The sequence below is a fragment of the Pteronotus mesoamericanus genome, unplaced genomic scaffold, assembly GCF_021234165.1.
Source record: "Pteronotus mesoamericanus isolate MK-2021 breed Mesoamerican mustached bat unplaced genomic scaffold, CSHL_Meso_final scaffold_507, whole genome shotgun sequence".
Lineage (NCBI taxonomy): Eukaryota > Metazoa > Chordata > Mammalia > Chiroptera > Mormoopidae > Pteronotus > Pteronotus mesoamericanus.
In genome coordinates this window covers 8696814-8708991 of record NW_026555319.1, presented here as the reverse complement: position 1 = coordinate 8708991, position 12178 = coordinate 8696814, and the positions used below count along the sequence as shown (strand labels likewise).

The 12178-nt window shown below is 45.4% G+C and overlaps 1 protein-coding gene across 3 annotated transcripts in view; it reads left to right on the top strand.

The window, feature by feature from the left end:
* The first annotated feature begins 2390 nt into the window (after positions 1-2390).
* The window catches only part of FBXO21 (F-box protein 21), a 36958-nt gene continuing 27170 nt past the window's right edge, over positions 2391-12178 (top strand). For all 3 annotated transcript variants that reach the window (XM_054594235.1, XM_054594234.1, XM_054594236.1), the window contains exons 1-4: positions 2391-2662; positions 3536-3671; positions 6264-6358; positions 11667-11788. In XM_054594235.1, the coding sequence (XP_054450210.1) occupies positions 2424-2662; positions 3536-3671; positions 6264-6358; positions 11667-11788 (592 nt within the window). In that variant the 5' untranslated portion in view covers positions 2391-2423. The remainder of the gene's footprint in view (positions 2663-3535; positions 3672-6263; positions 6359-11666; positions 11789-12178) is intronic.

Below are 12178 nucleotides of genomic sequence, written 5' to 3'. Positions count from 1 at the left end.
GCCAAGCAGGTCCAGGTCTCAGAGGGGCAGGCTGAACTGAAGAGACGTGGACATTTGAACTGGCTTTGGATTGTCATTCAAACTGTAGACAGGGGTGAGAAAGCGAAAGAGGGGTCCTGTCGCTCTGCCCCCGACACCCCACCGCATACAGGCTAGGTGAGACTACAAAGGAGACTGAGAAGGAGCAGCCCTAGGGAGAGGGTGGGGCCACAAGGGTCAAGGTGAGTCAGTGTGTGGAGAAGAAGCAACCTGGTAAACAACAACGAAGGTCCACCCAGACTCAGTCCCGGATCTGCCAGCCTCCAGGGCCTCCTCCAAACCTTTCTGTTGTAAGGACTGTAGTCGCGGCTCCTGCCACGGCACTCGCCCCCATTTCCTATGTCGAAGCCCTAACCCTATGTGACTATATTTGGAGACAGGGTCTTTAAAAAGACAATTAAAGTCAAATGAGATCATGGGGGTGGGTCCTAATCCAAAAGGTCTGGTGTCCTTATAAAAACAGGAGTTTGGACAGAGACACACACAAATACCATGTGAAGACAGCAGGAAGACAGCCATCTACAAGGCAAGGAGTGAGGCCCCAGAAAAAAACCCGAGCCCCGGTGGGTGACCCCTTGATCTCAGTCTTCTGGCCTCCAGCACAATGAAACAATACTTTCTGTTCAGCTCCTCAGTCTGTGGCACTTGCTTATGGCAGCCCCGGCCAGCGAATGCAAGCAGCAACACATCTTTAAACAAACTGATGGAGGTGAAATTCACGTAATATAAAACTCAACCTTTTAAAGTGAACGATTCAGTGGCATTTAGCACATCCGCAATGTTGTGCAACTGCTACCTCTGTCTAGTTCCAACACACTGCCATTCTCCAGGATAAAACCTGTGCCCATTGAGCAACTTCTTCCCGTTCCCCCGCAACACACTTTTATCAAGCACTTTATGCCAGGCAGTGTACTGTGTTTCACATAAAGGCACTCATGGAATCCTGTCAACGGTCCCAGGAGGCCAGCATTATTATTAACCCCATTTGACAAGTGAGAAATTGGGCCTCAGAAAAGCTGAGTAACTTATTCCAGCTGAACAACTGGTTAGACAATTATGATAGACAAGTATTGAGAATCTGCTGTGGGCAGGGCCCATGCCAAGTAACTGGGCACCTGGCTGGTCCTGATTCTGAAGTTGCTTCTGATCTAGTGGGAAAGACACAGGTTAAACCATTATAAATTCAGTGAATAATTACAAGGCTGCAAAATGTGGGGGAGGAACTCTGCCTGATTCTGGGGCTGGGATGAGGGAAGGGAGGCTGGGAGGAAGAGGGTGCTGGCATAAACGTCCTGCCAGGAGTGGGAATAGGATACAGGCAGGAGGGAAGAGACCAGTCTGGCGGGTATGTGGTTGCTGACCGAGAGAATGGCTTCGGACAAGTGTGGGGTGGTTGACAGGGGTCTGTCCCTTTGCAACAATGTTTGGGGTTTCAGATTTACTTCTAAGGGCAATAGAGAGCCATGGATGGCTAACACCATCCACTGAGAGTAACTTTACTAGTTCAACTGTCTCAGGGCATTCTGATTTTCCACTTCCAGGGAGGGGAGGAATTTACTGAGCCCTCCGTGTACTGATAAACAGCATGTTCTATGAGCTCCTGAGAGGCAAGGACACCGGCTTACTCACCTCTTTATCCCCAGGGCACACCATGTTGGGCCTGGCACTAAACTAACCAAACTAACTGGAGTTTTTTTAAAAAGTTGTAGGCAGCAAAAGGAATACCCCCCCCACACACACACTTTAAAGATTCAAATCCAGGTTTTACCACTTTTTGTCTCCGTGACTTTGAACCAGTGACACCCACCCTTATGAGCTTTGTTTTCCTCAGCTGTACAGTGGATGTAAATAAGGTACCTACCATAGAGGGTTCAAATGAGGGATCCTTGAAGACCATAAGTGAAGTGCTTGGCACAGAACCCACGCAAGAATATTCGGTTTGTTTTGGTTTACAGCAGAGTCAAGGAAAAGTCAAGCAGGTCTGGATTAAAATCTAGGTACGACAAGGGACTCTGGACAAGTCTGTTTATCTCCCTGAATCCTCAGTTTCCCCATCTATAACCTGGGGGAGAATGAGTTCATAGGGTTATTGGGAAGGTTCAGTGAGTTCATGCACAGGAAGCGCTAAGCACGCATGGGAAAGAGAGATGCTATTCTTGTCGGTTCAGGACTCCGAGGCCCACCGCGCAGTTCTTTTCCAAAACGCAGTTCTTTCCCTTTTCCTCCGCGGAGCGGCGCTCTCCCAGTAGCCCGGGCACAGGGGTGTGTGTGCCTGCGGGCGTGGGCGGGGCGATCCTTGTGCCCACCCCATGAGTCAGGTGGGCGGGGCGAGAAGGGGTTTCCCCAGAGCGCGCGCGCGCAGCGGCCGCAGGTATTCGGACAAGATGGCGGAGGCAGCAGTGGACAGCCCGATGGAGGTGGTGCAAGCGCTGGCGGACGAGGCCGTGACCGACACGGCGGGCCTCAGCTGCCTCGTCCGCCTGCCCGGCGAATTGCTGGAGTACATCCTGTGCAGCGGCTCGCTGACGGCCACGGACATCACCCATGTCTCCAGCACCTGCCGGAGGCTGCGCGAGCTGTGCCAGAGTAGCGGGAAGGTGTGGAAAGAGCAGTTCCGGGTGAGGTGAGTCCGCTGCCCCGGCCGCTGATGCCCCGATTTGCGCACCCCTGGCCCGGGCCTGGCTGGCCTGAGCCTCGGCCTGCCTCCCCGGACGCGCGCGCCGACCCCACCCCTGATGCCACCCCCGGACCCCGTCCCGTGGACCGACAGACAAAGGCCTTCAGGCCGCTGGCCCCTAGGGTCCACGCTGCGCGGACTTTCCGGTGCCCAAATTGCGCATCGGAAAGCGCCCAGCAGCTGGGCCCTCACTAACAGATGACGACGGTAGTGTAACAGCTAGTCTATTCCGAGCGCTCCTTTTGTGCCCGACTCTGCTAAAATGTTTACATGGATCTGGGGATGCAGTGATCCTAACAGCCCTTAGGGAAAGCGGGCGCAGCATCCGCTGGCTGTTGGCTGATAGCACAGATTTCAGTTTGGGACCTGGGATAAAATCTGGCCCTGGCATCCTTGCCGTATGACCTTGGGGTAGACTTCTCGTTTCTGAGCTTCATTCATCGACTTTGATGATAGCGAGACCTACCTTTGACTGTGGTTATTGAACGAGATGATGTGTCGGGAGCGTTTACCAATTCTTAGGAGGCGCCCCAGAAATGTTCACTGTTGTTGTCATCACTATCGTAATTACTGCTACAACTGTGCCCATTTCATAGGTGGGGAGTGGAGACACAGCGTTTACATTGCTGTGCCAAGGTCACACCGTGAGCAAGTGCGTGTGTGCCTGGTGGGGACTTGAACTAGGTCCATCAGCAGTGCCCCTCTGCCCACCAAACCATACTTCTTTCCTTGTTTTCTAAGGCTGCCTTTGATTCGTCTCTGCCTGCCTGCCTGCCTTTGAGTCTCTGTTAAGCCGAGGGGGTGTTTTTTTCCTTGTAGATGGCCTTCTCTTATGAACCACTACAGCCCCACTGACTACGTCAACTGGCTGGAGGAGTATAAAGTTCGGCAAAAAGCTGGGGTAGAAGCCCGGAAGATTGTAGCCTCTTTCTCAAAGAGGTTCTTTTCAGAGCACGTAAGGATCTGGCCCGTGTAGCTCTACGTGTTTGCCTGGGGGTGGGGGTGGGGGTGGGGGTGGAAGGTGGGGGTGGGGGGGTGAGGGTGGGAGGGGGTGGGGGGTGGGGTGGGAGGGGGGTGGGGGTGGGGTGGGAGGGGGTGGGGGTGGGGGGTGGGAGGTGAGGGATGGGGGGGTGGGGTGATGTGGGTGTGTGTGTGTGTGTGTGTGTGTGTGTGTCTGTGTCTGTGTCTGTGTCTGTGTCTGTCTGTCTGTCTGTCTGTCTGGCTGTCTGCAGGCATTAGCTCATCCAGCTTTTTTTGATAGCTCCCTTTTCAGTGCTCTCACAATCCCTTACTCATTTCGATGGCTGCAAGAGTCATTGTGTCCTTTTCCTCCAATCCAGCAACATGAGGGCATTGGTCCCTGCCAGCTTTACTTTTCTAAAGCCGGGGAGAGAATGAGGGTGGCCTGGGAGGGAGGGACCAGCCACACAAGGGAGAGGGGATCCGATCAGCGTTATTTCTCTTCAAGTGGGTTGGCCATATTTTTTTGCGATCTCCACGTGACTTGGGGCAGTCAAAGATTGAACACTCCAGGTTTCGCCCTGTTGTTTTCCCAAAAGGGTTGATGACATGAATACTGTTCTTCACTCTGGCTTTGCAGGTTCCAGCCAGTAGTGAACTGAGTTATTTGTTAAGTTAACATGATTAAGGGCCACCTGTAAATCAGAATTACTACTCCCTTGAGTGAATTGTCTTGCATTCATTATCTCTGAAAAGTTCTTTTTTAAATATTGCTGAAATACATGGTTTTTCTTTCCACAAAGCATTCTTAGAAGTTCCTGTGTCAGGTCCTGATTCCTAACTTTTTGTAACTCTGGAAAATAATCCACACTAATATTTTAAATTTATTTCTTAAGGTGGGGAGGGGATTGGCTAGAAATACAGCCATTCTGGTTTATGTTACTATCATGGTTTCCTGCAGATTCATTCCTATTTTTTAACTCTAATCACTATTACTTAATGGAGTTCATACATTTTAAATGTTTAAGGCACTTGAAGTTTGGAAAGGGAAAGTTCAAATTTTGAACTTTGGATACATTTGAACTTGAGATTCTCCTATGGAGAATAAAACTAGATATTCCCTAGTGTAATTCGTTTCTATAAATAAATCATTGTGGGTGTAAGAATGGACAAAATTTATGTTCCATTTTGGACAAGCCGTGCCCTGACTAAAAGTGTTCGTAATCACAGACTTTAGATGCCCGTTTAAATGTGTTTGCACACAGATATATTTGGGTGCTAGATGTATTTGATGCACTTGGTCGTGGGCTACTAGTTTGCAACCTCTGCCTCTATACCAGCTCATTTGTATGCATTTTTAACAGCCTGCGCCTTTGTCTAATAATGATGAATTGTTGTGTTTTTTCCTTAGCTCCCTCGTTCCCTGCACTACTTATTAGAAATATGCTGAGGACTGTCAATATAGCAGGAGTATACTTAAGATTTATCTGTGGGTTCGCGATTACTTTGACTCAGGACCCTTATATTCCTGTGCTTTTTGAGTGACATACAGGTTGTCATGAAATTTCCTGGCTCCCTTCAAAGAGAAAAGTGGGAGCCCTGGCTGGTGTGGCTCAGTGGATTGAGTGCCAGCCTGTGAACCAAAAGTTGGGGGTTCAGTTCCCAGTCAGGGCACGTGCCTGGGTTGTGGGCCAGGTCCCCAGCAGGGGGTGTGCGACAGGCAACCACACATTGATGTTTCTCTCCCTCTTTTTCTCCCTCCCTTCCCCCTCTCTAAAAATAAATAAATACAGTCTTAAAAAAAAAACCAGAAAGAATCAGGCTTCGGAATCACAAGGTCTGCTGCCCATTTAAAACAAAGAGAAAGAAAGAAAAGAAAAAAGAAAAGTGGCAACCCTGGCTGGTGTGGCTCAGTGGATTGAGCGCTGGCCTGCGAACCAAAGGGTCGCCAGTTTGATTCCCAGTTAGGACACGTGCCAGGGTTGCGGGCCAGATCCCCAGTAGGAAGCACGCGAGAGGCAACCAGACATTGATGTTTCCCTCCCTCTCTTTCTTCCTCCATTCCATTCTCTAAAAAGTAAATAAAATCTAAAAAAAAAGAAATGTGGGAGAAGTAACAGAATTTTAAACTGAAGGGCTCTCAAAGCTCATAGGTACCATCACCTCAATTTACAGAGGAGAAAACATGCCCAGAGGGTTGAGTAGCCCAAGTCACGAGACTTCTCCCTCTGTGCCTTCCCTCCTAGTGGAGTGCAATATAGATTGCATGAAATAGTTATTGTGAATTCAATTTTGTATTTCTAGTTCTTGTTGCAGAGCCACTTTTCTTTGCATTAGACTTCTTGAGTTACTAGTTTCAGAAATTTCAGTCTATGAAAATATAATTAATTTACAACTAACAAGATCTGAACAAATTATCGTTACTTTGCATGTTTTTTTCCACCCCTGGTAGGCGATGTAAGATACTATGGGATAGCTGTTACCACTTCCATGACAATAACAATCTGTCTTTGCAACTCAGATTTGTGTATGAGAGTGATAACATTATTACTTGTTATCGAGACCTGTTTGTATGTCTTCTTCATAGGTCCCTTGTAATGGTTTTAGTGACATCGAGAATCTTGAGGGGCCAGAGATATTTTTTGAGGACGAACTGGTGTGTATCCTAAATATGGAAGGAAGGTAAGCCAGAGTTACAGCAGAGGTTTTTGTTTGTTTGTTTTCATAATAACCTCAGAATTAGTTGCTGTACTTTGTGGCTCAGTCTTGGGACATGTGTTTCCAGCTACCTCATGTGTTGCTACAGTTACATTTTTGAAAAATTCTGTGTGTATAAGGTAAGTATACTAAGACAATTGATATTTAACGAAACCATGCAAAAATCCTTTTGGAAGGAAGAGAATTAGTACATATTTAGTCCTACTGTGGGTCAAATACTGTGCTCTGGGCACTTGTATCTACAATGTCATTTAGGTAATATAAATTATCCTTCCTTTGTTATCACCTTTATTTTTACCACCACCACATTTGCCTGTCATGCGTTGAATACTTATTAAATAATTTCTTAAACATGTCTTAATGGATGATTTTTTAGAATTTTTGAATTCAGGTTAGAGACACTCTTACTCTGGCCAAGAGCAGTATAGATATTTGGTCGAACTTTTCTTTTATCTGTCGCTCCTGATCAAGAAGAATCCATTATCTGTTGGTTGTTGCTTAAAAGTTGCTGTGAATCACATTTTCTGCTCTGAGGTTTAATTACCAGTGTGTCCGAAAGGGGACTTGGCTTCCAGCCTAACTTACCTATGAAGAAGATTTTGTGCTCTAAAAGTTCTGGAAACTCTGCTGGTGATGGAAGATAAGAATTCTAGTTTAGCATCTTCTGTAAGAGAGATCCTTGTGCAATACCTGACAAACAGGGCATTCAGATCTTTTTCTTGTTGTTTTTAAGGGGGGTTGGGAGAGAGAAATGTTTGTCAGGGGAGCAGGTGTGGGGGAGAGGTAAGCTGTGTCACTGTCCCAGGCCTCGGACGCGTTCAGAACCAGGGGTCATTTTTCCATGTCTATTTTGGTTTATCTATAAATGAATTGAAGTATGATCTAATGGCCAGTGTTGTGCAGCCTTAAAAATAAAAGCTGAGCTGTCTTTTTTACATACATACACACGTATACTTTTAGCTACATAAATGTACTATCATACATACTGAATTTATTGTCTAGTTTTCATATGATCTTTAGCGCAGACTTTGTTGTTTGTCTGATTTTTCCCTTCCTCCCTCCCATTGGTGTTGGCCTTCCCCTGCCCCCCACCGTTCTAATTCATGGGCCTGTGTGTTGTATTCTTCCATGCTAGTAGTATGCACTGATTGATGTACACGGGGACTGAGAGGGATCATTATTTTACAAAATTACGATTATAAAATAGGTAACTTGCCTATATCTTTTTTCTCATTCATCATTACCTTATTGAAATCAATCCTAATCAACTGGTGAAAAATCTAATTCATTTTTTTAACAGCTGCATACTGTTCTGCAGTGTTTACCACAATTTATTTAACCATACCCCTACCAATGGGTAACCACTTTTGTGTTACTATGGAGGGTGATGTTTCAGTGGCTTTGCTAGTTGGTAGAAGATTCTGGGAATGGGTATTCTAGGTCAGACTATAGAATGTTAGTGAAAAATGTAAAGTACGACCATGCTCTTGTTTGAGAAGACTTGGCATCACAAAAAATGGTAGTTCTTCCCAAATGAACACAAACCTATTGCCATTCCAGTTAGGATCCTACAAGAATTTTGGGAGGGGAGAGTTTCTGTGTGTGTGTCTTTTAATTGGATATTGCTGTCACAGAAGAATAAAGTCACAAGAAGAGCCAGGGAAAAAATAATTTTTAAATATCACAGTGGGAAACTTTGATCACTAGATATTAGAACATATATAAAGCTAACTATAATTAAAACAATACAGTTGTGTAATGTACACAATACAGTGTAGATATTAATACAGTAATATCTAATACACTAGATATTAGAACATATTATAAAGCTAACAGTAAATAAAACTTGATAGCCACGCCCATGGCAAAGGATAATTTAGAAACATGTCCCAGCATAATAGATAGTATATTTTAAACTCAAAGGGAAAAAGATGGACTAATTAATGAACGCTGTTAGACAACTGATTATCATTCTGGGAGAAAATAAAACTTACATCATATATAAAAACTAAATTCCAAGATTAAACAACCTAATTTTATCAATGAAAATCCTTTGAGAAAATAGGAGATTTTTGGTACTGTCTAGAGAGACCTCCTTAACCAAGACTGATAATGCAGAAGCAATAAAAGAATATGGACAGATGGTTTTGCAATTAAAAAATAAACTTCTGTATGTCCAAAGAAACCATAAAGTCAATAGAATTCTTAAAATCTCCAGGAAGAAATTGGAAAATGGCTCGGAGGATGACATTTACTGAGGAGCAAATCCAAGCGGCTGGCATCATGTAAAAAGACCTTTAAACTCACTCTTCAAAGAAATGTCAGAGAATAGTGAAATACTGCTTTTTCCTCATCAGATTTGCAAAAAATGGCTGAATGTGCACAGCCAGGAAAAACATGCATTATTATAGTCTTTGTAGAACGGTCATAGGTTTGTTACCTCTTGCTCTGGCATATACATTTTGAACTTAAAACAGGGCTGTTTTTAGATAACAAGGGACATTGTCACACTCTCACATTTATAAATACTTCGAGGTGCCACTTTTCATGAAGGACCCTTTTTGTATTTATTCTTGACAAATCCTTGTCAGTGTTTGGATATGGAAAACAGGAAGGAAGAAGGGTAGGTAGTTTCTCTAAAAACTAAAGCACCAATCCTTGAGTACTTGAAAACAATGTTCATTTAAGGTGTTCTGTGTGGTCTTTAAAAAGAGTACATCCTACAACAAAGATTTAAACAACATACTGAAAGGGTACACGGTACCTGAGAAAATTGACCTGAATGACCAACACTGATTCGTATTTCAGTAAAACTATTGCATCACTGGATATTAAAGATAGAAAAGTCCTTTGGGCATCCAAGGAAAAAAAAAGGAAGTCACTTATAAGGAAAAGAAAATCAGAATATCATCAGACTTTTCAACAACAATGCTCAATGCCAGAGGGAAAAAAGAGTAACACACTTAACACACCCAAGGGTCAGTGACGTCGCCAGGGATTTTCACATCCAGCCAAACTGACTTCCAGGTATAAAGGCTGCAGACAAAATTAGCAACTTGTAAGAACTTGGGGACTTGTGAGCCCTTCCTGAGAAATGTGCTAGAAAAGGAACTTCAACCAACGAACTCATCAGAGAGACATTGACATAAGAACTAGGGGTGAACATTAAATATGTATTTACTTTAAAAAATATGTATTTGCTTGTAGAATTAAATCCAAATGACAGTAGGTTAGTCTGTGTTGTATGTAGTGGCCCTGAGCCCTGACAATGTGGATATAATGCAGCTGTTTAAAAAAATGAGCAGGGAATGTGGGAGAACATCAGCAGAATATTTAGCTACTTCTCAACACTCATCAAAGTGATGTGACTGTCGATCTTGTCGTTCTGAAGCTAGTGTGTGCATGTGCATGAGAGAGATGTGAAATAAACAAATAAGTACATGTGACCCTTGAACGACTCAGGTTTGGACTCTGCAGGTCCACTTATATGCAGATTTTTTTCTGTTGACCTTCACAGCTCCGTTGACCTGGACAGTTCAAACCTGTGTTTTCCAAGAGTCAGCTGGCAGTTGGAAGCTTGTACACGGAGGGCCAGCTTAAGGGGTACAGGAGTTTTTCACTCCTTGGGCTACTCATGCCCTTAACCCTCCTGTTGTGCAAGGGACTTAACGTAACTGGAGATGCAGGGTTCTTTGGAAGAAGAAAAGATACAGATGTAGAATAAAAGAAGGTAAAAACTGTATAACTGAATTAGAAATTTCAGTAGAAACACGAGACACCTTATGTTTAAATATACATAGGGGTGTGTGTGTGTTGTTATGTGCGCACATATACGCACTATAAACTAGAAGTGATCACCTCTAGTGCCCGGAGGTTTTGGAGAAGTGGCTGATTCTAGATCTAATACAGGAAAATGTCAAAGATGAGCTGGGAGTGTTTTGGAAGCATGAAGCCAGATAGCAAGGGAAGTATGATACTTCACGTCAGAAGAATTCAGGGGATCGTCAGTGTGGACAGTAACGAGTGGATTGAAATGCATCAACTAGTTGAGCCCTGTGAGTTTGTAGTAATACTTAACAACTAATCAGTCCCCTTGGGAGGACAAGAAGAACCCAAACTTTTATTTTGAAAAATGGAAAATGAAAGAAATGAGTATTTATCCTGCCTTTATAATATGTTATGCCATTGGGGGACCAAATAGTAAACAAAGGGAAACTGTTCTCTAGGGAAAGAACGTTCCAGTCAAGCAGCCGGGAGGGCGAGGCCTTGGTTGCGCACCCGCCAGGCCCGGTGCACAGCCGGCACTGAGGGGCGACGGCAGGAGCTGAGGCAGAGAGGCGATGGGGCGAGAGTTTAAAGGCCGCTGTGTGTCATCGTGGAGCTTGGGCTTCACTTTGACCAAGGTTGGGGACCTTGGGGCACAGAGCATTCATGCTGTGGCCTGGCAGGTTGGTCACTGCAGCGCTCTGGCCGCGGTATCGGTATCGGGCACAAGCCGGGGGCCAAGGTTTGCTCGGGGAGGGGATGCCACTGTGATACACACAGGAGGTGGGGGTGGCTTGGACAAGTCAGGGAGCAGCGTTCCCGTTCCTGGTCCGACTAGTAGCACTGGTGGGGGCATTGAGTGCGGCTCATGAGACGTGGCCTGGAGTCAAGGGCGACTCCGAGGTTTGGGGCCACCTGGACGGGTAGAGTTGCCTTTGTGGGAGACGAGGAAGACTGGGCGAGGAAGACCGTGGAGGGCCCTACCAGATCCCCAAGCAGGGGAAGGGGAATAGCAGTTGGATATACAGGTCTGGGGTGTAGGGGAGAATCCCACCTGGGAAATGGACTGGGGGTTGTCCGTGTGGTAATATTTGAGACCAGGAGCCCGGGCGTGATCGCCATGGCCTGGAGCGTAGGAGGAAAGCAGCAGCCGGGGGCAGGGGTGGGCGGCAGCAGAGGGTTCCAGACACCTCGCCGCTCTCTCCTGAGGCCCACCCAGTTCTCCTAACTGTCCAGGTTTCTCTCATTTCCTTTTAATAAATCTGAAGCCAGACAGATAACTGTTTCTTGAATTTCAGCACGACCCATGTAGTGTTATATTACAAATGCAAAGTCCTAAACTGTATTGTTTGCTTCCATGGTAATCACTCTATGGCCGTGAAGCAGTTATAGCTGTCGTGGACAGCAGACTCTTTACATGCAACGATGAGTGTGAAGTAAAGAGTGAATCACTGGAAGTTTCAGTATCTTAATTCTTCTCAACTTACTGATTGTTTTTTTGTTCCAGGAAAGCACTGACCTGGAAGTACTATGCAAAAAAAATCCTTTATTACCTACGACAGCAGAAAATTTTAAATAATCTTAAGGCTTTTCTTCAGCACTCGGATGACTACGAATCGTATCTTGAAGGTGAGGCTTGAACGATGCTCTTTCAATGGGCAGCTAAGCTGCCACCTTAGAGCAGCCGTGGAAACTGTCCTTGATGAACAAGCAGTGGAAAGGTCAGCTGTGCTCCGTGGGCTCCCGGAGGTTGGAGTGTGCGGTCTGGTCACTTAGGTGGGCAAAACTCTTCAACTTAGAGCTAAAATGCTGTCAAAACCTTTAGCTATCAGCTAAAGACGCTTTTCTCAAGATGCACCATTGGTTCAAAGCACAAGGGGCTGATGTTTTAGCTAATGAGATTAATTTCCTGTTTTCCTAAGCTTTGAAGCATCACTTCCCAATGAGAAATCAGTTTGCCCACTTTTGTCTCCGTGTGACCTGGAGCCAACCCCTTGGCCTCTGGGTGGAGTTTAATGA